Source organism: Paralichthys olivaceus, chromosome 16 (assembly GCF_024713975.1).
Source record: "Paralichthys olivaceus isolate ysfri-2021 chromosome 16, ASM2471397v2, whole genome shotgun sequence".
In the NCBI taxonomy this organism is placed as follows: Eukaryota; Metazoa; Chordata; class Actinopteri; order Pleuronectiformes; family Paralichthyidae; genus Paralichthys; species Paralichthys olivaceus.
Window position 1 is genome coordinate 14,509,645 of NC_091108.1, and position 27,619 is coordinate 14,537,263.

The window sequence follows — 27,619 nt, forward strand, 5'->3', positions numbered from 1 at the left end:
CAGAGAGAACACATGGGAGCTTGCTGCCCTCTAGTGCCGGACACTGCAGCTCTCTAACTGACAACAAAACACTGACAGTGGAGATGAGAATGAATTATTCATAACAGGATGATAAAGCAGTATTTCACAGATCTTAGATATGAGATGTAATTGATCGTGTTGGGCTGATATCAAACACATGCTTGTCTCTGAAACTAAGTGTTATCTCCTTGATGGTTTTTGATGGTTTAAAGTGATATCCTTAATGCATAAAGTACCACCATGCTGGGCTGTCGTACAGAGTCTCAGAGGCAGAACTTCAATGTATGAGTGGATTATAGTTTTTTTTACCAATTTCTTAACAATCCCAGCAGCCTCAATGGACGTCCAGGCTATTCTGAAGCTCATGTTGTTGGCTACATGCATCATTTCAGGTTAACACACCACCTACCTCCATTTTAATAATGTCAACAGTTTCACCTCTTACTCTCTCTCTCTCTCTCTCCCCCACAGATTAACCTAGTAGTGCCAGTCAGCACCAGCACAGCGGCAGCTCTGGTTTAATGTTTAAACTCTAACTCCCCCCCTCCACACAAACACACTGGCCAATCGCTCTGCGTGAGCTGAACAGAGCGTCCAGCACCAGGAGTGAGTCACCTGAGAGACTGACGAGGCTGAGCTGAGTGGGCCTGGCGGACATAGCAGCCATTTTACAGTAGGTATCAGTTCCTGTTGCATTAAAAACAAACACTCAAAGGTCCTACGAGAAACTCTAACCTCCTCCACCTGAGGGACGAGTCAGGGTCAAACCGGGTAAGGAAGGCTGGTGTTCATTTTAATCATTATTATAAAGTTAGTAATGTGTGTGTTATTAATGTGTTTCCACGGTAATATGCTGTGACAGTGTCATGACTGTTGTTTTGTATCAAGAGTTAATGCAGCAGCTCACTGAGTCACAGCTCAACTTAAACTCCTCTGTCATTAGTGAACTCTGAGCTGTGCTGCAGCGACACACTAAGAAATGTTTAAAGATTAATTCCAGTGGCTTTACATTGTTTTGGGCCATGTGCCGGAGATCATACTCAACACTTCACATCTCCTTCAACCATTTTACAAACGGTGCATGTGTGCTTTTTTTAATCATTGCAGGCATTGTAGGTTTCCTTTGAATGGCATTCAATATGCAAACTTTTAAAACTTGCTTATGATTTAGAATGAATATGATCTGGTCTCTGTAATTATATTTAACTGGTTAAATCACTCTATACCATGTGATGCTGATGTAAGATTGTCAAATGCAGGGACTTAATGTTTTCTTAACTTGAGAATCATGGGGTTGATCAAGGAATCATTATTCACTTTCTTACACATTGCGAGACATATTCATTGATCTATCCGAGAATAATTCATGCATCTTGGTGAAAAGAAATTAAACATGTTTAGGGGACTGATATTTATGTGTGTGTAATTTGGTGCAGATCCAAATAAAAATGAGGATCTCTTGAGTTAAAATGAGATTATTATACAAGCCTTGTAACAGAGTTTTGAGTATGTCAACTGTTTAGCTGCTGTGCACAGTAATGTTATTAACAACTGTATGTGAGAGGGCTTACTCAAAATTATCTCAAATACTGTGCAGTATTTCCAGCAGACAAGCTGAAAAACTAAGGAACATTTGTTGGTTACAAAGAACAAGTATTTGGTCTTACATCAATAACACAGACACAAACACTGCTCTGATTAAATGCTACAGATGCTCCTTAGCTCCTGGATTGCAAATAGTCAGGTTTTCCTCAGAATTGATGTCAGTGTTTGGTGTCTGCTTCACCCAAGAGCCAAAAAAAGTTTAATGCCAGTTAAAAGTGCACACTAATTGTTTTTCATATCATTTGGAAGTGAAAGGAAATCTAGAATTTAAGGAGAAATACATTTTAAAAAATGGTCTGTATAAATATCCAATCTGTAAACACACCAACATAAGCTATTAAAGTTTGGATAGTCAGAAAGAATACTGTTTGTATTATTCCATCTTTTTTCTATCTCGGAGAACAAATAATCAGGGTTATTTCAGTATTTTATAAAGTGAGGTCTATGGAGGGTAGAGTTAAATTCATAATTTGACTCTTGCGTTGTTTTGTTTTGAATCAAATAAGAAACATTTGAGTGCTGTTAAACATGATAGATTTCAGAGCATATGAATATGTTTGCATTGTTACTACATATAACTATTCATTTATCTTTCCTCCCTGCACAGTTTCTCCCTCTCCATGTCTCATAAGGATTCTATGATTACGCCTATCTTGACGAATTATCAGACTTCAGCATGAAGAGCTGGAGCAGCAAATTCAAGGGACAAGAGCCTGATAGTGAGGCTGGGTCCTCCTCCAGTAAAAGGAACTCCATCAGTGATCCACCGGTGCCTGTGTGGGTTACTCACACACCCACACCAGATGATATCACAGAGGATGGAAACTCCACAGGCCGCACATCCAGTACTCCACCGTACGCAGAAGAGGATGACAACAAAAAAGTGCACATGAAGGACAAGCTGAAGTCCCTCATCCCTCAGTCATGGGGGGGCTTCCTCCATAAATGGAAAAGAGAGAGCGACTCCGAAACCAGCATGACGGGGATCCAAATCCTTCCTAATGGGACCAGGGTGAGTCCTCCTGTAAGTCCACTGCTTGAGCGCAAGAACTGGGTGGACTCGCTGAGCGACTCCAGCCAGAACTCCCGTAAGCCTTTGCTAAGGGAGAGCCCCAATGATGAGTTGCCTGAACAAGGCCCAGGAGAGGAATCTCTGCTCACCAGCATCCACCCTGCAGAGTACTATGCTGAGAAGCTGGAGGTCTATAAGTTGAAGTACTCTTACTTGAAATCCTGGCCAGGCCTCCTTCGACTTCTCGCTGGACTTCAGCTCCTGTTTGGGGGCATGGTTATAGCCTGTATCATCGCCTACATCCAGAAAGACAGTGAGTGGTCCAACATGTACGGACTCTATAACGGTGCATATAACAATGGGCTCGGATTGTCCGGATACAGCTACAGAGGCCCCATGACTCCCTTCATCCTGGCAGTAGCCGGAGTCACCTGGATCATCACCCTCTGTCTCCTGGTGGTGGGAATGACTATGTATTATCGCACCATCCTCCTCGACTCCCCCTGGTGGCCTCTGACGGAAGCCTTCATTAACGTGGCACTGTTCCTGCTCTACATGTCGGCGGGGATTGTATACCTGAATGACTTGAACCGTGGGGGGCTGTGCTACATGACGATAGGCGTCAACCCCATCATGGCCAACCTGTGTAGGGTTGATGGGGGACAGATGGCGGGAACGGCCTTCATCTTCATCAACATGACTCTGTATCTGGGAAGCTTCCTGGTTTGTCTGAAGATGTGGAGGCATGAGGCTGCACGAAGGGAGAGGGAGCACTTTGAGAACAAGGTAGAGTTTATATATATTATCAAATACATTTTGGATTAAAATACAAGTTTGTCACATTTACATTTCCAAGGTATACACAGGGAAATTTCCAGTATTTGTGTCATATCAAATGTCACATTTATTGCAGACAACAGTAAGTGATACTAATATTGATTGCAATTGCGTCTGCAACAGCCCCCGAAAATAACAGTGGCAGACCAAATCCAATAAAATTGAGTCAGTCAAGACAATCTGCAGTGAGCAAGCTGCCTGTCAGTATTGATATGTCAGTGTTTTCCTGCTGGGTGATGCTGTGGCAGTCGACCAGAATTGGTCCCAAAGCTGCAAACTGTTTTTCTTGACTTTGTTGACCACCTCTTTCACTTTGCATAAATATTAGATGTGAGAGCTGAAGGTAGTCGAATCCCTGCTGATACCATAATGCTTTATCAATGTAGCTTTTATAATAACTCAAAAAAGGTGGTAGTATTGTACAGATATACTGAATTATAAGAAACAGTTATAGATGTATATAAGTGCTGTTGTTATCAAAAGAGAAGTTTGCTTTTAACAGAGAGAACCTTTAGTACGGATTACAAATAACTGACAATGAGGGATCTGATCCATTCAGCATATATCCAGTACAATATTTTAAAGTACCGTGACGTATGTCTGTCTATTGATTATGAAACTGGATCTGAGCATAATATCACCGATAATAAGGAATGGATTTGTTTTTATCTTCCCAAGTATTTGTGATTTTTCCCCTTAACAGTAACCAGGCGTATTACTGTTTGCAAATAGGGCCCATGTTATCGGGCATTGCCGTCAGCACCTATAGGTGAGAAACAGCATGGTCAGCTGCAATATTAGATGTGAAATAAGAAGCTGAGCGGTCAAGAGTGAGCAGCACAATAATTAATTCCATCTCTCTGCCGAGGGAATGAGGCTTCAGAGGTTTCGCTTGTCAAAGCAAAAGAATGGGGGCTGTTTTTTCCCACTGACTGTGCTTTTTATAAATTATATATTTATTTTTTGTATGACAATATAACTGATAATTTGACCCTAGGCTTCTCAAAGAACATCTTGTAATGACACCAGCCAACATGCATTATTCATTTGTTGGTGTACATTTTCTGACTAATGCTCTTTCTCTTTGACCTTTAGCGTCAGGAGGAGTTTAACCAGTCCATCCCACTGGCCCCTCCCGAAACAAAACGGATATCGTTCAAGGATGAAATGGATAAAACTCTGAATAAAAACCATGCCGGTCCACATGCACTTGTCCCTGGGGTCCACAAAAACCCAGTCAGTCTGAAGAGAGACACAGCGTCTGAATACACCCCCAAAACATACATCATCGCAGACTACATCATGTGAGTGAACATTTAAAGCAACACTGTGTAGCTTTTACCAAGCAACAGCGCCCCCTGCAGCCACATTTTGTGATTAATTCTGTTGGGCTCTGTGTGGGAGTGATTAAGCAGTTTTCATGACCCACTAGATGAACTGAAATACAAACAGTGGATATTCCCCATTATAACTCCTGAACCAGAAAGCTGCAACAAATACACCAAACTCCATTAGAATTCTTTACATTTTTATATATTTTATAGTTTTTTTACTAATTTCAAAGTGTTTATAACTAAACTACTTGCTGGGTCAGATTCTGGTGACTTAAGCTGCAACTATCATTCAGTTGTTTGTGAGATCTTACCCCAACATAAAAAAACTTACATAAAACAAGAACAGACATTCAGGGTGAGGAGTGGGAATGAGCACCAGCCACCTTCAAACTCATTTTAAAGCTGCTGTTTTTAGGTAAAATAGTTGCATAGTGTTGTTTTAAATGCTTGTTGTGAAGAATTTCTCTCTTTATATTAAATTATATTTTTCACACACTCCATATATACTTGAATGTCGGTTGTCACCATGTGATGCCACTTCTCTCTGTAGGAAGTACCCAGAGATCAGCAGTGTGGAAGAACGGGAGAAGTACAAAGCAGTTTTCACTGACCAGTATCAGGAATACAAAGATCTTTACCGGGACATCAGCACCACGCTCAATAAGTTCAGAGAGCTGGATGCCATGATGACACGACTCTTCAGAGAGGGAAAAAACCATGAGGTGAGATGGATAAGTAATCAACTGTGTTTAACTGCTTACATATAATATATGTAAACCATTTCTGTGATTCCAAGAGATCATTTGAGGTCAAAAGGTCATTTGTGTGTTTTACATTATTCTGTTGGATATCGTTTTGTTTTTCTTTTAGGATCAACGGAGGATTCAAAGTATTTTGAAGAAGTATCGGCAGAAAAAGAGTGTAAGTGATGGATTTTGTGAGAAATGAAGGGGGAGCAGTCTGCTCTGTGTGTCGAAATAATGAAACAATTATTTGCTCATCATTACAATTACCTCATAGATGTATTATAATTTCTACTATTGTGTAAACACTTGGGTGTAATGTTTTTAATACAGCTACCCACTGATGCAAATAATACCGTCTTCATTATGAAATCTGGTTCAGTCTAGAAAAAGTCATTTAATGCTGCAGCTACATCAGAGTGAATCAGATGAGACTTCAGCCGACAGAGGGAAAGGGAAATTGAAAAGATTTGGGTAATTAAGTTTGCAGCCACTAATCATTAGATCATTTTGTGTGTCTGTTGGTTTACAGGACCCTGCCTTCCTGGAGAAAAAGGAACGCTGTGACTATCTGAAGGCCAAATTAAGCCACCTCAAAAACAGGATCCACACTTTTGACCAGGAGACAATGACAAAGGGTCAGATGTGAAGAAAGTCCAAACAAATCTTCTTTCTCCACATGTTCTTCTTGATTCAGTGTATGCTTTAAGATTCATGTTTTGCCAATAATCAACATTTTTCTACATGAAGAAATTGTGAAAAAGTGTACAATAAAGTTGTTTTCACTTGCATTTAGTGTGCAGTTTATTATTTTCACTTTGTTACTTAGCCTACGATGGCCTACTTATTTTTCAAATTTTCCCAAGAGACATCAGAACAAACTACCTCCGAGTGTCTGGAGGATAAACACTACTGGTGCAACATTAGGTCAATTGAAAGTTGTGATTACTGGCACATGTGAAGTATTTCCAATTGTTGAATTGATGAATGAAAAATATCAGTTGACATCTTCAAATATCCTGTTTATGAATGAGTGATCAATTACACACTCACACACATATATATATAATAGTAATTCCATAAACATAATTTTTCAGTCTGTATGTGTTCATTGGTTTCACACTTGGTATGTGTATGTGTGTGTATGTGTATTGAAAATTGCAATGCAGAATTTGGTGTGATTTGGACATGCGATACCTTCAATATAAAAATGTGTAACATTAAAATAAACCAGTGACCAGCGCAGATAAACCAGGTAGGAGGAATGTTTCTAACTTCACTCTGCACCATAGACTTTTAATAAAAGGCTCTGCACATAATATTCAGCACACAAATGATTAAAAGTAAATTGGAAAACTGTTTGAGGAGAACTCAAAGTCCAAGGCAGTCCCACAGGACAAGAGAGGCAGATTAAGAATGGGCACTGCACTACTTAGTTTACATAGAAAAACATTTCAAATAAAAGTATAAATTAATTTATTTTAATCAATTTAATTCTAATTGTTGATCCACCACTTAATCAGCTGTTTCAGTTTAGTATTTCATAAATATAGACAGTTTTCTATCACGTAAAGTAATGTATAGTTCTTGTGCAGACTGGAGTGAGTCTGTGTTGAGGAGCAGTCTGTGTCAGTATCAGAGAGGCTGCAGTGGGAGCATTAGGTGAGTGAGAGGCAGGTGAAGTGTTTCTCTGCTGGGACTCAGTCACTCTGCTGCTCCACTGTGACTCAGGCAGCACAGTAACTTTCATTTACCAGCTTTTTTTTTTTACAGGAGAAAGTCTCCACCACAGAGAATGATGAGGTTTATGACAGTAGGTGAATTATACAGCTGTTAACAGACGCACATGAATGAAGCGGTATGAGGGCGGCTGAGCTGGACCGGTGCAGAGCAGAAGACTATTTTCCTCTGGTTTTTGGGTGAGTTCTGTAATACACAGGTTCTTAATGGTTGTTTTGTGAAGTGTTACAACATTTAAATGGTTATTTTCTGTTGTATTTGTTCAGTTAGACCTGTTGAAAGTTTGGACTTTCATGTGTTAATAATTAAACCTTAAAAGCATTTGGAAACGACTATTTTCAAATAGAGTGGTCAGATCTCACTCTTGGAATCTAAACCGGTAGAATTTCAATATTCAATTCATTGCCATGTATTTTGATGTGGATGAAGCAGAGAGAATGTGGAAAATACAGCCCTGTTAACGTTGATAATGATAATGAGTGAGAAAAAAAAGTGATATATATTTACAATAATTGCAAATGATACAAGGAAATGTAATTGATAATTGACAGATTAACCACAGATTTTGGTATGGATAACAAATTTGGCAAACAGAAATGTTCAGATGATCTCTGTGAAAGGCTCATATCAACTGGTTTTAGTACCGATTTTTAGCAGCCAACCACCACGTTGGGCCGTGATTAAAAAGAAAGTTATATGTTGTTTTTTTGTGTCCTTCTTGAGAGGAGATGATCAAAAACACAAACAAGCTCGTCCACGGGTGACTGGGTTTATTTCATAGCTCCCTCAGTGCTCTCTGTCAGTGTGCTGACACTCAGCAGGTACACACAGGTAACCTAACATACTGTAGCTGCAGCACAGGGAGGGAACACTGTCTGTGGTTCTTCCCCTGCAGTAAACACCACGCATGGCTGCCCCGGCTCGTCTCTTATCTCCTGTCGGTCTGAATTATTGAAGGCTATTGGGTTGAGTTGCTCAGGAGTGATGAAGTAAGGGTCAGCGATACCAAACAGAAGGTTCAGGGATGGGCTGAGGTGAACGTGATGTACAGGTCAGAGTTCAAAACTTAAACTGAGTTACATCAAATTAACTGTGCTGAAAAGATTAAGAAAAAGTTTGGATGTTTGGAGGCAAGTTTAATTTACTTTATTTGAATAATTAACTTTAAAAGTCAATTTACTCATTAAAACAGAGGAATGAGACGACATCCAGAAATATTCCAGAGTTGGGTTGTATGTGAGAACGCAAACGTCTAAGTCACTTGATGCAAATATTTTCTCAAACTTTTTTGGCAATAAAATGTCCATAAATGTCCAAGTGAGCCCATTTGAGAATGAGGCTAAAAACTGAAAAAAAACCCAAAGAGAATTCTATTTAAGAAAAAGAAGAGTCAAACAGAAGACAAGATGAATACATCAATTTGAAAAGACAAAACAGAATTTTTTACATCATTTCCTTGTTGTTGACATCTCAAACTCCAGAAAACCTATTGCTGGAGTTCATGTCTGTAAACGGCTTGAGTTATACATTTATACTAATGTGGCAAGAATTAATTTAATCCACTGTTTCCTTTCTCTTCCAGATGAAACTGAAGCAACATCCACCATGTATGACAGCCCCCCTGTGTACAGCCCACCTTACAGCACTGTGTCTCAAAACTTCTATCCCCCGAGGAGCGTCCACTCCCCTCAGAGCCAGTATGTCCCGTACACCTACCATCTCCCACCAGACTCCCACCACATGGAGGGGACGCCTCAACACTTCTACCGCTGGTTTTCACCACCGGGGTTTGTCAAAACCTTCCAGGGCGCCACCGTGCTCATGTGTTTCCTCATCTTTGCCTGCGTGGCTTCTACCCTGGTGTGGGATATGAATGGATTTGGGTATGGGGGTTACGCTGCTGGGGCTACGGGTGGCGTTGCAGGGGCTGGATCTGGATATTATGGGGGCAGCTATGGATATGGTGGCTCCTACATGACGCCACAGTCCGCCAAGTCGGCAATGATCTCAATGGCAGCCATTAACTTCCTGGTTTCGCTGGGTTTCCTGGTGGGGAGCTTCTCACGGTCCCGGGCGATGAGGGGATGCAGGTTTTACCTGACTGTGTTCATCTGTGACATCATCTTAGCTGTGCTTCAGGTGAGTCTGCCTCACATGACAGAAGACCTGGAAACTTCAAGTGATGTCATCATTATTTGTTATAGAAAGTCTCCAGTCAGATCATTTTACTCTGTGGTATCATCCATAAAATAAGAGTTTCATTGGCAGTCACAGGTTATACTGTACACAGAGACGTTACAAGAGGAAGAGAGAAAAGGTTTTTCCAGGGTTTTCAGCTGCCATAGCTTATTCAATACAAATGGTAACCATACTGTAGACGCTTTGCATTCTGGTCTATTGTGCCTTATCTAATGCTGCTGAGTTCAGTCTGTAGATTTTAGAAGCATTAGAGGTGACGTTGCATATTTCCCACATTCCCCTTCCAGGCAAGTATGGGAAACCTACAATGGCATAAGTAAAAACATGAATGACCCTCATCAGAGACAGAATAGAATCGAATAGAATAGAAAGCCTTTATTTTCATTTAGGGGGAAGCAGTATAACAAAATTAGAGGTACTACTTGATCTGACAAAAGACACCAACCAATAATTTGTTTGGTTTGGTTTGTCCACTCTTGGCTGCTGTAGAAACATGGAGGTTCAACATGACAGATTACATCAAAGATGGGTTTTAAAATCAAAACAATAGACTTACTCATATGATCCAGTTTTGATTTAAAGTACTGATCATGTCAGTTTTAAAGAATGAAATGAAAGATGAAATGATCTCATGAACTTTAGTCTCAGCCAGGAATATCAAAATGACACTGTCCTATCAAATATCACTGCAGCTCTCACCATAGCTCATCTTCCATTTGCTGACACTGAGACATAGTGATAATATTACATGTGACCTTCAGATGTAACACTTGGTAAGAAAGCAGAAAATATAAAAATCTGATGGTATGTAGAATCTTATGTGAAAATACTTTCAAATCAATGGTGTGATTGAGCCCCTCTGTCTTTGTAGGGAATCATCGACATCATCTTTGTGATTGGCGTGAACCCGATGTCTCAGAGCTCACAGAGCATGCTGTACAACCCCATGCTGATGATGTGCCAGAACATCCAGGGCAGCCCCAGCCTCAGTGGCAGCGTGGGAGCAGGATTTCCAGGCGGATTCCCCATGTACAATCAATACCTGCACCACTACTGCTACATGGACCCTGAAGAGGTTCGTTCAATTGCTCTGTTTTATTCTAGTCTTGTGATTTCGATTGCATTCTGGTCTATATAATTAACTTTCCTTCCTCAGGCGGTCGCGTTAGTGTTGGGTCTGATCGTGGTGTTGGCGTTGTCCCTGTCTGCTTACTACGCCTACAAGACCCGCAGCAAGATTTGGCGCCACGGCAAGGCTAACATCTACTGGGACAATCCCATGGTCAGACCAGCGGAAGGGCAAGACATGCAGGACTGGGTTAGTGAAAGTTCTTCTTCTTCAGAACTGATTTCTTCATGTGGTATTTTAACAACATTAGAAAATGTGAGTGAATTAGCGAGTTGACAGTTGGAGAGATTTTTCTAATGGTGGCTCCTGTCTTGTCTGTAGGTTGACTAGAGGTCTCTTGAGCCAGGGAATTTAAACACAAAATCAATCATCTGTAAAAAGGTGTGGATTTTAGGTAACTGATGTGAATATAGCGCGCAAGACAACAATAACACTTGATAAGTCAAGCCAGGCGTCTTTGCCAACCACTGAACTCTTTTGACCTGACCTTGACCTGAATTACACAAATTTCATGTGAATCTTATGATCATCCTTAAATTCTGTTTGTACCTGAAAGAAAATTTATAAAAATCTGAAAATGTATGACTGCACCAAGTTCTCATTTGTATGAGTAGTTCTTGTATTTAGTTTGAGTCGATCCGGAGGCCATGTTGCTTCTGTTTATTTCTGTATGATTTCCAGACAGTTACATCATTGCTGCCTCATCTTTGGTCTTTTCCAGCACATTGTTCGTCTCAAGGCTGATATGAACTCGTTTGATTCTGTTGACTGCAGGGTTTCACTTGCTCACATTACCCGCAGCTGTTGACTCAGAGACTGTCGGTGTTTATCTGCGGCACACCCAGGTTTCACTCTGACTGATCATTAACCCGTCAAGTGATAATGCCGACACAGAAACCACCAACAAGAAACACCAACAAGAAACAGCACAGGACCTCCGGTGATAGGACAAAGGTCACGAGACTCTTTAAAAGTAATTCACCTCATGATGAGGAGCCAGGTTTTAAGTGACACGTTGTGTGAAGAGATTTTTATCTCACACACATTTCCTTGTCACATGTTTTTAAAGGATGGTGATAAACTTTGTGAATGAGTCATTTTGTTTCTCATCTAAAGAGGAAATGCTTAAAGGGTTAGTTCACCCAAAAATGAAAATTCACTCATTATCTACTCACCACTATGCCGATGGAGGGGTGGCTGAAGTGTTTCAGTCCACAAAACACTTTAGGAATTTCAGGGGTAAACAGTGTTGCAATCCAATACAATGGAAGTAACTGACCACTTCTTCAAACGTATTTCACCCACCCCTCCATCTGCATTGTGGTGAGTAGAGAAGGGGTGAATTTTAATTTTTGGGTGAACTATTTCTTTAACATTTTAACACAATAAATTATATGACTGTTCTTTGATGAAATACTTTAATGCTGGTTTTTATATCACATTTATTACCAAATCTTTAAAACAGCTGTGGGTTGAACATGGCTCATAACGCCACCTAGTGTTTCAAACTGTCTTAAGCAGAAACAAATGTTTGGGATGTCTCTACGTCATGACTTTCATATATAGTGGAAAAGGTTAACACCCTCTAATCAGAAGAGGGCACCTACCCACCCAACAGTGACCAGTTGTGAGTGGGAATCTGCAAAACTACTTCTGTAAACCCATAGGATGTAGGTTAACCCATTAAAGCATCAAAACAATGCATCCACATGAGAAAAGGGGTATTTTTTTACAAGAGAATTAAAGAATTTATAAAAAGCTTTTGCAGTTTTTCAGGCCCCATTATCTCTTTACAAAATGCCAGAGGTCAAATGTTAACCTCTGTATAGACAAGGGAGACTGTCATGAACAATATGGCATAAACCAGATGGATATCATGTAGGTGCCTGTAAAAGGTACATTTGAAATGCCCTTAGTGAAAAGCTCTGCATATAGCATCTTGCTATATATCATAATGATATATCCAGGAGCATCAGCATTTACAAGGTATTGATGGTTTTAGAACCTTTGTGAAAGCTGTGCTGTTTGTTCATAGCTGTAGCCTTACATTTAGCAGTGATTCATTTATTAGTCCCACAGTGTACTATGAATGTATCATGTCCATCATGACTCATTACGGAAAGGGGAGAAACATCTTCAGTCAGTTTATCCAGTGAGGCCTTGGCCTACATATTGCCTATCAGTGTAAAGCATGTAGCGAGACGCTTCTTCGAGATGCACGCCCTATTCTGGGGCACTCTTGTATCTCGGTGAAGATGCTTTGCCTTGCAGGGAGGCATATATAATGTATGTGGAATGTATAATGTATAAAAAGGCTTGAGTTGCCTCTGTGTTGCTGTGTGAGACCCGACAGAGCATGGTGGCACTAAATGATTCAGATTGTGAAGCGGCTGCTACACACTGGTGCGGATGAAACACCTGGCAAAGAATCAATTCCCCGTGTTTTGTGCCACATTTTCATCTGACACATGAGGAAACTGTGTCGAATGAGAGAAGAGTGTAGGATATGTAAATTAAATAAAGGCACTGCAAAATTTTCCTGCATATGTTGCTTGCATTGAATCATATGAGCAAAGTCAAATTTTCAGATCCATCACTGAAAAATGTAAATTTGTGATATTTTTAAATCTTATACACTATAAATTGCTTTCAAGAAAACAAACCATGAAATCAAAGTATCTTTTTCTTTTTTTTACACAAATTCCAGACTTCCTCCTCTCAGTTCTCTTATCTTAATTTTGGACCATTTCTTCCCCAGGGCCATCACTGAACTCAAATATACACTGAAAGATTGCTTTTCATTGTGCAATACTCTGTACTGTCATCATTCATGTGTACAACTATAGTTATGCAATTTAATACCCAAAGGGCAATACTATATAATTTCTTACTCCCATATCACAGTATATTTAGGTTTGCAGTTTAGAGCGATACATACTTTTTATGATATTGTGTATTTCATTAGGTGCTTTATTTCATTTATTTATATATCTATTTGTTTTTGATCACACCAAAGAGGGGGAGCTCCTAATTTCTTTGTATGCAGCAATTACAATGACAGTAAATAGTTTCTGATTCAGATTTTAGCTTTATCAGAGTGTGTCTTTTCAAAAATACTGAGTGGACTCAGCAGCACAGTGATTAATAACCATACAGTCTATGTTAATAACACATGAATGAAGCTGCAGCTGTCACAGCACCTTTCCAAAGCAGTGCACCACATTCCCTGCAGTTTCTGTGAGGTTTTATTTCCACACGGCAGATCATCCTCCGCCTGCACATTCATGAGATCCATATCACAGGCGGCTTCCTCCAGACGCTCACATTAGCTCAGTGGATCCTCATCCTTTGTGACTCCACTCCAATCCAGAAATAGGTCAAAGACTAGAAGTCATTAATGATGCATTAAACAGTATGACAGTAGAGTATGTGAGGTATAATACAGCTCTGGTGCTTGGTCTCATTTAAAGGGTGTTTTCTTTAGGCCATGTTATTTGTAATGCTGTGTTTAATGTAGCTGTGGTGTTGAAATGTTCGGTTTGATAAGAACAGAGAGAGAAAAAAATTTCCTGGTTCTCTGCTGCATGTTTAGCTGATGAAGAAGGAAAAGATGGAACAGCAATAATGTTTGTTACCCAAGTCTCAATCTGTTGTGGTGATACAGACACACACTGTAACACACACAGGGTAACACTGGGTTTACAGTTTCACATTTTGCTCTGATAGCTGTTGAAAGAAAAAAAAAAGAGGTGAGACGCTGATGATCCTAGAAACCTGGAGGAAGGGACATGTGGGCTGATGTGTGCCTTTCATTTTTCTGCTGTGTGTCTGTGTGTCCTTGTATCTGTAATGCATTTGAATCCTCCTCAGGATTTCCATGTGCATGTCATGGCGCAAAATATGGTTTCATGCTTCAATATTGAAAGACACAGATCACATCATCTGTATTTTCTGATGTTGTTCATTTTCTATCGTCTCCACATAAATAGAATCAATTGAACCAGAGTCCACAAACTTCACGTCGACATTAAACTAATCGACGCTGAATTCACTTTCTTCACATTGTCTCAGGTGAACGCCGATGGAGACTTGCGCAATACACAGCAGGCACCGACTGTTGTTGTGTCAGATAGAGTGGCACCTGACCTCAGAGTGGAGAACAGCATGGTCTCCTATAGCAACGCGACAGTCAGCATCCACAGCGAGGGACAATATAACAGCAACAGGTGAGAGATGGTCACAGCCAAATAATGGTGGTAATGATTAAACCGTGACAAATGAGGAACACATATTCACAACATCAGTTGTCACTGTGATCTGTTAACTCTTTAACTCCAAGGGCAAATAAAAGAAGCATGTCATGGTGTTTAGTTTCATATTGGAAAGGTCACAGAATGGGCTCGGACACATTCATTAGTTTAACTCAGCACTCATACTTAATTCCACTTTTATATAGAGACACTTGAGTAAAAGATTCTGTTCAAGGTACAGTGTGTAGAATTTTGTGATATCTAGTGTTGAAGTTTCATCTTGCAGCTGAGCACCCCTCACCTCACCGTCTCTGTGGTAGCCTTTAATTGTCATAAAAACTCAAAAGGTGTTTAGTTTGTCCAGTCTGGACAAATGTAAAAAAAACATACCGGCCTCCGTAGAGACGGTCCACTCCATGTAAATATAAAGTATTTGAATATAAAGGGCCTTTTCTGGGGTAAAGAAAACTACAATTCATACAATTTAGATGAAATGAACTAGTAAAAAATTCATGAGGATTATTCTACTTTAAATGTCTGCCAATCGTTCCCTTTCACCTAAATCTTACACACTGGACCTTTAACAAGGTGTCTCTGTTTTAAATGTGTTTTCTGAGTTTGCAGCTCAAAGTCATCATAAATTGAAGTGTGTATGAATGTGGCTGAATATGTCCAACCATGTATGTGCATATATTCATCTAAGCATCTATGCATCTCCCCTAGTTTCTCTGCTGACACCAGTAACCGTGCGGGGGCTGAGCCTCTGTACCAGAACAGCAGGGTCACGGTTTACTCCAGCAGCTCCTCGGACGAGACCAACAGCGCCCGAAAACCTCCTCCTCATCATGTGAAGAGGAAAGAGAGGAGAGATCAAGAGCCGCGCCCCGCTGCTCAGGAGATGGTTGAGTCTCAGTATGAAACCGGATACACCACAGGAGACACCGGAAATGAACTGGACCAGGATCACACAGCTTATCTCTACAGGTGAGTCACTACTCCGCTGACACCTAGGTAAATGCTGTTTTTAGTGTAGAGAGGGAAAAATGGCAAATCTGTGTCATGTTAAAAAGATATGAGGAGGTGCAAGCTAAAAATAGAAAAAACATATTCAAATATTGGAATAATCCAACCAATCCAGCCTATACTGGAAATACTTGAGTATCTATAATAATACATTCTTTTTCATATATTGAGTATTGAAATGCAAGAATATGTTGAATATGAGCAAAAATAAAAAATCCGCATCATTGTCAAAATTCAATTATGAATTATCACCAGCGTCTTTAAGTCGGCTGACTGTTTGACTTTGAGTTAAAAGGACTTTCCCCTCTGTACTTGCCACAGCCCAAACAATGGTTTCATTTAATAATAATTCCATTTCTCTGTATTAATATCTCACTTCAGGCTGTACCCAGAGATAACTTCAGACGAACAGCGGCAGCAGTACAAGCGGGAGTTCGACTCTGATCTGGCCTGTTACAAGAGGCTCTGTGCCGACATGGACAACATCAGTGACGAGATGCACAAGCTGAGCCGAGAGCTGGACACGCTGGACGAAAGCTCCATGAAATACCAGGTGAACAGGAGAGTGGGGTAACACAGCTGTAAGAATATACAGTCCCAGCTGTCAGATAGACTGAAACATCAAGTAGTGATGATAAACCGAGACAGATGTCACTCAGTTTTATGTGCAGATCATTTATTTATTCATCTGTGCTTGTGTGTTTTTGTCATTAGGGTTGAAGATGAGCTAGATCATGTGTTTTTTTTTTTATTTCCAAATGTACTTACATTTGATGGCATACTTTCAGCACAGTTAAGTGATAGAATGTGTGTTTCTGTTGTCAGGGTGTGGCGGAGGAGTATAACCGACTGAAATACCTGAAAAGGGTGAGTGCATTTAGATCTGTGGCATCATGTGAAACTATAAAAGCTTTTCACATTTTGAGATATTCCAGGATTATTTTCTGTCTATTACAGATTTAGGTGATCAGATTGACAACACAATCATCATGAAAGAAATATTTGCGATAAATGTGAAAAAATGGTGAATTAAGCTGCTCTCAAATTGCACTGAACTCTGGACATTTTCATGAAATATCCTGGAGGAACTATTCATGAGAACACAATATATATATTGTTCAATATGTCCTCTCTCCTATAGACACCGGACTATCAAGCCAAAAAGAAGCAGAGCAGACAACTTCGTCAAAAGCTTTTCCACATCAAGCGTCTGGTAAAAATCTACGACCAGGGTCTGTGTTAGTGTCTGTGATGTGAGGACCAACACTGACAGACCTGTCTGAAGAAACAGACTCTTCCTTCATTTTCCTTCAGTTTCACTGCTGTTTAAAGTTTAACAGTTGAGCCCATCCCAACATGACAGAAACTGACCCTCAGCTCTGACACTTATGTTTACAGCGCCTTTATTAACTTTATTACCTTTGCAGCCGTCAGAACAAAGCGAGCTGTGGACTTTACCCTGTGTGATTGTAAATGTCAACTTGACAACTGACAGTTTTCACGTTTGATTTATTGAATCTTGCACATTTTCCTTTGTTCTTTTAATTTCAGCGGCAGTTTAGATATTGTATTTTCAAAATAGTGTGAAGATAGTCATGAATGAGGATAAAGATGACATTGATCATGTAAATAAGAATTAAAACAATTGTATCAATACACTTGTGCCTCGATGGTACATGTTGCAGTGTTTATTTGGCATTCTTCATACAGATGTAATTACAACACTTTTTCAAGTAGTTTGAAAAAACAAACAGACATAACAAAAGACACGTCGTCATCTTTTGATTTTTTTTAATAACATTGCCATACACAGGAAATCTTTAAAACTCAAGAACTCAGTAACACAAAGATAAGAAAACATTAATAGTATATTTATCTTGTTTTTTCTCTCTCTTCTCTACGACATGTGTTTGTGTGAATCGCTGCCTAAAAAGAAGAACATCCAAATAACTTTCAGAAAGAGCGGCGTCAGATCACGACGTCAAATCTGTTCATTTTTGTCATTTTCGTGTAAATGCTGAAACACGGTTCTATTTAGAGTTGATTTTATTTTGTAAAAATCAACAAGTGACTTCGTAAACTGAGGTAAAAATCCGTGTGGACCGGCAAATCGGGGGCTCCGTCTTCACTCGTCACAGACTGTGTGATATATTTTGGCATTGAATATCCTCAAAGTGCACCCTCAATCATCACAACTCACTGCAGCTTCGACTCCGATGCTTTAGATATGAGAGCATGTCTACGCCACAGCTGCTGTGACAATGACATGACGGTCAGCGTCTGTGTTGACATCTGAACAGATGACAGAGGTATTTTTCATGTAAATACATATAGAAAAGAAAACGTTTAGGAACTAACAGAGAAAGCAACACTTTAAAATGGTGTTCTTGAATTACAGAATGTAAAAGAAGGAAAGTCTCAACTTAGCAGAGATCCAAAACAACATTTGAACATGCAAAAGGACAAAGCTGGCTGTAATATATATACACACACACACACACACATTTCAATACATTTCTCAAGGGGATCAATGCCTCCAGAAACAGCTCTGGTTGACTGATAGCGTTGGTAATGATTTCTCTAATCACCAGCTTTATTTGTTTAACTCATTTCTTTAACGTCCTGAAATTTGTACGTCAGCCTGATGTTTCTCTACAAAAAAAAGTTTCATAGCTGATTTCAGACAAACTCATATTCAAAACACAAATGAAAATCACTTTGGGGCTTTTTCTTTCTTTAAAGGTACAAGACGAATGTTTGTAACACTCGTAAGACTCGTTTCATGTTTTGCCGCTGTCCCAAATTCAGACTGAATAACAAGGCAGTTGTCAAAAAAGAAGGCGGTTTCTGGTGAACGACATTTACAGAGGTTTGTGTTTAGGAAATATCAGACGAAAGCATTCTGATGTCTAGTGAGGTATTAGTCCGTTCTCGTGTAACTGTGGCTTTTCGGTTTTAAAATCGTACAGCGACAGTGAGCCCTGTGAATGAAGTTAAATGCATTGTTCACTGGATGGTCAGGCAGTCACAAGAGTCCCATCATCTCTATTTCTCTCACTCTGCTTTCTGTACTAATTTTTTCCATTTAGACTTTGGTGAGTTTTCCTTGGTTTTTCTGATTCTTCTGAGCAGTTCCTCTGCTCCCTCCGTCAGCGTTGAGGTAAGAGGGCAGTGGATTCAGAATCCTCTTTTCAAAAGCAAGGCCCGTACTGTGTCTTATTCAAGTTCATAGCACAACCACGGCTTTCTGATGCGTTTAACTGTTCGATTAAGAGTCAGTATGATCATGATTGTAATGTCGTGATTGAAAACATCACTGTTTCACAAATGGTGAGTCATGGAAAATGGGCCGACTGCTGACGTTTATTGGCAGGGCAGTTTTGTACTCGAGATGTGTTTGTAGCAGGGGGGTGCTGCCCTCTCCATGAAAACTGCAGCGTCTTTATTCGCTATGGTGTGTAGGTGGTGACATGACTGGCTGTGGCGGCAATATCGGAGCACAGCATGAGGAGCTGTTCTCTGGCCTGAGAACTGGCACCGAAACAACCAGGTTGGCAACAAGACAGATCCAGCCTGGCACTTGCTCCCGTCTCTTCTCTGGTGGTCCGGGCGGAGACAGAGGGCTTGTTTCATAAGGGGAGGGGGAATAGAGCAGTTACAGTACAGTATGTGTCATGGCCAGCTGGCCCTGCAGTTTGTTAACCACACAGATGGATAGTGATGAGTCAGGAGGTTTCCTGTGGGTCCTTGTCGTCATTAATCCCAAAGGAAGACCTCGTCCATGTGGAGGGTGAGGGGGACGCTACTGTCCTGGGACATAGGGCCAGCTGATTGAGCTTCCGGAGAGCTGCATGTCACGGATCAGCGTCTCGATGGGTGTCTTTCCTACCAGGCGCATGAAAAAGAGCTGGGAGATGAGGCTGGCGGGAACGGCGCGCAGGGCGGGGAGGCGCAGGAGCAGGCGGCCGAAACGCTGCGGCTGACTCGGGTACTGCATCCTCTCATACTCCGTTAGAGCCACCTGAGCCTTCTCCTGCAGAGACTCCACGTGGACGGGGTCTGTCAGACCACAGGCATCTGAGCGGGAGGGAGAGACGGTTACTTAATAGTGTGGGCAGGTTACATAAAGAGTCGTGATGAGCTGAGAGGCAGGTTGAAATGCTAGAAAACAACCTGATAAACAAATGTGCAAGGAAAATGAACTTTAATAACCCGAATCTTAACTTCAAATTATAAACAGTGGTCATTTAGCTGAATAAATAGAGCCTGAAGGTTTAAAACAAGTAGATGCAGAGTGAGGCATAATGATCAATGACAGAACCATAGACTGTATTTAAAGATGGACAACGCATCTCCACTTTCTCTCACTATCCAGAAATTAAGCCATAATATCCTGGATACGAACATTGCCATCTTGCCATTTGAAGCCAGTCTGCCCAGTAGTGAGGTCTCACCGATACAAGTGCTTGTGCGATGAACCTGTCTCAGCAGCCAATCATGACGTTTCACCGCATTTTTATAGCTTCAAATAACTAAATGAATTGGAAAAATTGGCACTCCAACTTACATATTTAAGAAATATTAATTTGTACTTGGACATTTTAGTTTTGTCCATGCCCCATCCACAAACATGGAGGAGGTGGGATTTATCATTTATACCGCAGCCAACCACCAGGTGGCGATCAAGGCGCTTTGGTTTCACTTTTGGGAACTGTCATGTTGTTCAGCATATGGACAGCACTAATTATACAGCACATAAAATATTACTGCATTTTCATGAGTAAGCCAGGAGATGGTGCCACAGCAGGTTTCCTATTCACTGTTATTAATGACAGAGGCACCCCAACACTTTTCACATGAGGATCAGTTTAATGTTTTAATGTTTAAATGTCTTCTGGGGCTCTGAGGAAGCCTGTGCTTGGACACTATAAGACACATGTTCACCAGAGACTAGGGATTGAGGTTATACCCACAGACTTACAGTTGATCCTGGGGTCGGAATGGTAGGGTCGTAAAAATTGAAATTTCTGATTAAAAGCGGATGGGTTCGGGTGGGTGAAATAGGCATCATACATCATTAATGTGGAAAATATTACTTACATTGTCTAAAATGTAAACAACAAAGAAAAATAATCTTGTGCATTCCTGCTACGAGCGCAGCTGGGCCACATCATTAAGGCTGGATAGAGTCTAACTATTTGTGCAATTTGCTATTAGTAGTCAATGAAGACAGGTGGACTGTGCAAAGTGAAGGTAAATGTCCAGTGCGCAGGGGAAGTTTCTTTGCAAATCTCGGGAGAGATTGAGATGTACTGGGTGTGTTAGCAGCAGGATAACCAGACATAGTTTTATTAATTTTATCTTTCCCTTTGAGTATGTTTATCCTAAGAAATATATTTTTTGTAAAAGGAGATAAGATAGTTTACAGATTTACCTTATGACAGTGAAGTGAGGAGCTTCTCAGGTTTTAGTGCAAAGGACTTATAAAAGCCAATATATGCTCCTGGTCTTTTTTTAGATTTGTATCTCACAAATCAAACAAATTCATAGAAGTGTGACACTCAATCACTGGAGAAACATTTTGGCTTGGTATGGCTCAGCAGCACTGTCACAACAAGAGCAGATGAAGCACATGAGAACAGACACTCACCTGGCGAGAAGAGTGCGATGGCCTTGAGACAGCTGTACTCAGCTGAGTCCACCTGCAGCCTGGTCAGCTTGTCCACCTGATCCTGGAACACCCTCACCTGATCCATGAAGGACACCACTCGCTCTGCGGACATGGGCGAGGAGTGGAAGCCGGCCGCTGCCAACAGGGGAGCCATGTGGAGCGGCAGAGCCGACTGGGCCGCGTTGAGGATGAACAGCTCGCTCCAGCTCAGCCTCAGCAGGGCCACCTGTGGATTTGTTGCCATGTTAATCAGATGCCCCTACACTGTTTTCATCCATTTTTAATGTTCACTGCGTTGCATTGTATATTAATTCCTGATGTAAACTTGATTCCTCCACCCTTTCCTGACTTTTACTTTCCTACAGCCCATTTACTCTGTGTTAACAGGAGAAACTCATCAATATTGTTTTATACTTTTTTATGAGATTTAATCCACTGACCTGGTCTGAAACAGGCAGCTCAGGGAAATAAGGGATGCTTCTGGCCCACTCCACGGTGCTGAAGAGTAGGCGAGCAGCCAGTTCACAGATATTGTCGATGCCCATAGCGTTATCTGGACCGGCCTGTTGGTTGTACTGGTGCCCAAACCGACTGCTGGGATAAGGCTCGGCTCGCAACAGCTGAGAGATGAGCTCTGACACCGGCTGACCCCCGCCGCTTCCTCCATTGTTGTTGTTGTAAAACTCTCCACCTCCAAGGCCGCTGGCACCCCCTAAGGGTGTGATGGAGGGGCTAAGGCTCGGCTGAGGTGGGATGCGACCGCGTTGAACTGCTGTAGTTTGGTTGGGGGACAAAGGGGAGGAGAGGAGAGGCGAGGGAGAGAAGTAGAGAAGATGAGGAGGAGAGGACAAAATGGTGAAGGACAAGGGGGAGGAGAAAGGGGGGGGGATTTGGAGATTAAAAAAACAGAGAGGAAGAAAAGTTAAAACGGAGTTCATCTAGTGGTGAACGTCAGATTATCAGCAAACAGGTTTGACTCGATTAGGAGACTACTTCTTTAGATTAAACAGAGGCACAATCGAGAAAAGACTGATCTCTCATCGTGAAGGTGTGAGAAATATACATGCATGAGGCAAGAATTTACTTTGTATTAAAATGTTTAACCTGCGATAAAATTCTGGAAGAGAATTACAACATGTTATTGCAGTAACCTGAGTATCATCATCTTTTTACCCACAGAACACTGTACAAATAAACAAAAAAAACACCCAGTGACTGACTAAGAATGTCACTTAGCATAGAAAGAGCACTATAGCTGGGACAGACTGCAACATCAGTCTGTTGAATAGAGACTCATCCATTCAGGTATATTAATTCATATGGTAAGCAACTGTGTCCTTGAGCAAGTCAGTGAATCTCTTCCAGGCAGAGGAATCCTGCTCCGTTACTGAATCTGACCTCTGACCTCCCTGTGGGGGTGGTCAGTGTCAGGGAATTTCTCTGTAGGGAGCCATAAAGTGTCTAATTAGCATGTTTATGATCTGTGAGTGTCACGTTTAGGCAGCTCAAACACAAGATCAGAAAAAAAAACACTATTAAAAACACTATTAACAAAAATAAGAGACCAATAATGTATCCATTATTGGTCTCTGAGCCTTTCTAACAACAGGATATTGAGTAATGTGTCTCCCTGGCTCTGCCACTTAAGGTGAAAAAAATCCCCATATTGGATTCTTCTCCATCGAGCCAACAAGTCTGAGGGTTTCTGCTTCAGCTTCAACCAGAGGCTTAAGGCTCTGGGACGCAGGTGTCTTAGCACTGTATCCCACTCAGTCACTCTTATGCAGGCACCAGATTAAGCCACTTAGTACATGGCATTGAGCTGACACGCATGGCTAGCTCCGACATGATAGGGCCAAGACGCCCATGTGTGGCATTTTTTCCCTGCTCTTTGGAGCTCGTGGAGCCGAGGAGGCAAGATAATGGCTAAAGCTAATTTAACTAGGATTGATTTCTTTGTTTCCTTTTTTAAGAACAGCTGATGAGAGTAATGAGGAGGCTCTTCACTGAACCAAATATCAATTATTTTCCTTTTTTCCCTGATCAGTTCAACTAGAGAGCTTGCAACACTGCACACACAAGGTGTTTATAGATACAGTGCCTCTCACCCTTCCTACAGGATCAGAAAGGATGAAAGATTTATGGATCAGGATAGACAGATACCTTCTTTGCGCATGCCAACACGGAAACACTTCTTCAGTCGACAGTACTGGCACTGGTTCCTGTGGTGCTGGTCAATCTGACACTCTCGGTTTGACCTGTGAACACACACACAATAATTTCTAACAACAAAAAGTAGAAATAATCACTCTGTACATATGCAACAGCAGTCTTATTTGGTACCATACTGTTTTCACTATAGCTGCTTACACTTCATAAAGTGATTGTATGGTTTTAATTCATGTTTCAGTGATGGTGTCCAAACAGTCAAAAAACATATGCCAGTATGTAACTGATGCAAATTCAGGCTTATAGATGTGTGTAAAAACTGTTGCAGTGAAAAACATGACCTAGTCTGTAGTTGAATTAATGAGGAAAATAGCCATTAGCGGCAGCAGCCCAGAGACTATAGAACTATAATTGTTTGAAGTGACTCAATCACAATTAATACATTTGATTGAATCTACAAATCAAACATGACACTTCATCCCTTTAAAGGCAAATGAATGAGGTCTATGATTAACACGAAAAGAATTGATACTGGACAGATTCAATCAAATGTAATATTATGAATGAATGCTGAATGATATATTTTCCTCGGTTGTGTAGCTTTTCTTTGTGGTTGTTTGACATTATTCACAAACAGAGCAAAATAGGAAAACATTTTACTAATGAGCCATATATTATATTATTTATTATGTAAACCATCACAGTGTCATGGAAATGGGGGGTTCATATTCACTTTGTCAAAATATTTAGTTCAGTATGATACAAGACAAAGAAAATCTGAAAATCCTTCATATGTGAAAGTGAACAAAATATTTTTACTTGAAAAATGATGAGTATATTTTTTGATTATTTTTGGGCCCAATAATTATTTGAAGAGGGTGTATCCAGGGGCGGGTTTCAAGGGGGCACTGAACCCTAATGAAATCTGATTGGCCCCTGTCCTGTCAGTATTTTTTTTAAATAGACTTACTAGCAATACATAAAATAAATGATAATTTGTTAAGATTTAGCCCACAGTAAAATGTGATCCTTACTCATTCAGGAGCTTTGCATGTTGGACATATCATTGGCCCCTCTTTGTAAATTATGGCCCCCTCCTAGAACCACCACTGAATCAACAGATTATTTTAACATATATTTAAATTAACAAATCATAGAAATGTTTCGGAATAAATATAAATCTAACATCAGTTTGTTGTTGGTACAAACACGAGGCTCATGAACGCGCAGGGGAGACAGCAGGCAGACACTACAACACATTACATGACTCACATCCTCCTTTAGCCTCATCTGTGGATCATCACACATGGGTACACGACCGTGCGTGTGTGTGCGTGCGTGTGTGTGTGCACCTCGAACACAAACATTATCAGTTTTCTGCAGGATGTTTATAGATTGCAGAACCCTGGATCAGAACTACATTACCCACGATGCCCCGCTCACCTGCAGGTGTAGCTCAGGTTGCGTCTGACGCTCCTCTTGAAGAAGCTCTTGCAGCCCTCGCACGTGAACACGCCGTAGTGTTTGCCGCTGGACTTGTCCCCGCACACCACGCAGTCCACCACGCACGCCTTGTCCTCGTCCCCGGCCTCCATGTCGCTGCCGCCCGCCTGCGGGGAGCCGTCCTCCTCCTCCCCCCTCAGGTAGCTCTTGTCCCCCAGCCCGTTGGTGCCCCCGTTGGGATCTCCCCAGCCCCCACTCACCATGGCCATCGCTTGGTTACCGGACCACCGCAGAGGAAACAGGCAGCCAAGATTCCTGGGTGCTGTCAAGGTAACATAAATATCTAGAGACACAAGAAGTCCTGAATGTGTGTTTGCCTTCACCTGGAGACTATCAGTCTTATCAGCCTGTGTGTGCTCTCATTGGCTGGTTAATTATGTCAGAGAATAAACTGAGAGGGGGAAATGAACAAGCAGATGTGAGGAGGGAAGACTCTGGTTTTCAGGAGGAGGGAGAAAAAACAAGAGCAGTCGAGTCTCCTCCCACTTCACTATGACCTGGAAACAGTCCTCACTGTGGCAACTTTTAGTCCTGCCTGCCTGCCTGTGTGGATTTTTTCCAGTCCAACTCTGTCCGTTTCTTCTTATCCAACTCCTCCACTGCGTGTTGTGTCCTTTTCTTCCCTGAGATGGTTGAAGAGAAGCCTGTTCCAACGCTGGCCGGTCAAACGCACTCAGATGAGGAACCTTTCACAGGGAACAATGAGTCAAACGTACAGCACACATTATTCAGAACGAGAGAGAGAGAGGAAAGAGAGGAAAGGTATTTGCGAGCGAATAACACTCGAGGTGAAAATCATTTACCACAAACAGTCTCACACCTCCAGCTCTGTCTCTGTAGCAACAGTAATGGCTGAAAAAGGACCTCAGTGTAGCTCGCCTTAGCACATGCCTGGAGAGGCTTTGACCACCCCTCTTAAAGTAACCCTCACACAGAAATGTGTCCCTGCTCGCACCAATCATTCTTCTTTAAAAGGAACTCTCTGGCTAAATGTTCGCCTCCGAGTCCTCTGAGAAATTATGTCAAGCTTACCTCAGGGTCAGAACATGAATGTGCAGCGTCTCCGGCTTCCCTCGTTGTAAAGTAAATCCTCCTCTCGCTCTAGATCTTCCTCCCATCCAGCGAGGCATAGAGGACAGACACAGCTCGCCTCCTCTCCTGCTGTAATCCTCTCAGCGGCAGCTGCAGCATTTTGACCCACAATGAAGACACCCCAGCTCAAGCAAATTCAACCTGACGTCCACACAACAACAACATCACTTTCATGGGGGCAGTGGGCTCCTTCAAGGCACGGCCAGCTGCAGCAGCAGCAGCAGTCGAGGCGACGTGGACCAAAATACACAACACAAGTAGATCCCCCAACACAAGGAAGTGCTCTCTCTTCACCGCCTGTTGTAGCACGAGTGCTCGGCTGTGACAGTATCCTCTGTGCTGCTTCCTTTTCAGGAAATTTAAAAAAATGACTGAAGCTGGAGTGTCCGCCTGCTCAGTCCTCCATGGTTCCTGTGGTTCCTCTCCAGGCACTCATGCAGGCTTCTCCCTCCAACCTTTTGTCAATGCTTGCCCACCAAGAACTAATGACTTGCGGCCTAGCCCTGTGAGCTGCTTTCCGTCCTTGTGTGTGTGTGTGTGTGTGTGTGTGTGTGTGTGTGAAGCCTTTCCCTTTGGCTCAGGCGAACAGGAGGTGGGGGTGGGAAAGGATGGGTGCTCCTCTGCCCCCTCTCTCCCCTTCCAGCTTCTAAGTCCACAAATCAAATTCTGATTCAAGAAAATGGCCAGAGCCGTAGACTGGCTGGATTTCTCAGCATTTGCTCTTTTTTTTCTCCTCGTTCCTTTTTTCTCCTCCTGCCTGTTTTTCCTCCAACCTATTTGTGTGTGTATGAGAAAGAGAGAGAGATCAAGCAAGGGAGTGGGAGGGAGTGCAGGCAGAGGGGGAGGGGGCTGTGTGTGTGTGTGTGTGTGTGTGTGTGTGTGTGTGTGTGTGTGTGTGTGTGTGTGTGTGTGTGTGTGTGTGTGTTCCCAGGGATTTGACACTGCTATTCAAGCCCTGTGGTTACCATGGTGCCGGCTGCCTTATATGGCCATTGGAGTCAAAGAGCAAAGAGAGTGGGCTGTGTGGGGCAGCATGCGCACACACACACACACACAGGAAGAATGTGGAGGATCTCTCTCAGAGATGCAGAAAGCGTGACCCCAAGGCCACAAAAACCACTCTGACAATACCAGATTACCCCGAAGCCATGCAACAAATACAAACAAGCCCATCTCCTGCCCACCCATTGTCTTTTAGAAAGCAGCTGAATCCTGCATCCGAAAGTTTTCAAACTCCAGCGCACAATTTTACATAGCAGCGGTGAGGTGAGCTTTGTTTCCCAAAGCGAGA

At 41.8% G+C, this 27,619-nt stretch overlaps 2 protein-coding genes across 4 annotated transcripts; one reads left to right on the top strand and one right to left on the bottom strand.

Annotated features, from left to right (window-relative positions):
- Window positions 1-322: 322 nt before the first annotated feature.
- On the top strand, window positions 323-18,668 carry LOC109642577 (uncharacterized). Its single transcript, XM_069511923.1, has 15 exons — window positions 323-413; window positions 493-792; window positions 2,234-3,424; window positions 4,571-4,779; window positions 5,360-5,531; window positions 5,680-5,730; window positions 6,085-6,190; window positions 8,875-9,431; window positions 10,363-10,566; window positions 10,648-10,809; window positions 14,692-14,846; window positions 15,594-15,854; window positions 16,275-16,446; window positions 16,719-16,760; window positions 17,035-18,668. Exons 3-15 carry the CDS (start codon window positions 2,303-2,305, stop codon window positions 17,134-17,136), a joined length of 3,315 nt encoding a protein of 1,104 aa, XP_069368024.1. The 5' UTR covers window positions 323-413; window positions 493-792; window positions 2,234-2,302; the 3' UTR covers window positions 17,137-18,668.
- On the bottom strand, window positions 17,553-27,137 carry nr2f6a (nuclear receptor subfamily 2, group F, member 6a). 3 transcript variants are annotated; one of them, XM_020107449.2, is made up of 6 exons: window positions 26,269-27,137; window positions 25,177-25,922; window positions 23,728-23,822; window positions 22,005-22,333; window positions 21,544-21,790; window positions 17,553-19,970 (listed from the first exon to the last, which is right to left on the bottom strand). In XM_020107449.2, the coding sequence occupies exons 2-6, from the start codon at window positions 25,443-25,445 to the stop codon at window positions 19,696-19,698; spliced, it is 1,215 nt and encodes a 404-aa protein (XP_019963008.1). In that variant the 5' UTR covers window positions 25,446-25,922; window positions 26,269-27,137; the 3' UTR covers window positions 17,553-19,695. The 3 variants fall into 3 exon arrangements, with proteins under 3 accessions (XP_019963008.1, XP_019962985.1, XP_019962993.1); XM_020107426.2 differs by having other exon boundaries at window positions 22,005-22,336; window positions 26,269-27,136; XM_020107434.2 differs by lacking the exon at window positions 26,269-27,137 and adding an exon at window positions 26,040-26,181 and having other exon boundaries at window positions 22,005-22,336.
- Between the last annotated feature and the right edge of the window lie 482 nt (window positions 27,138-27,619).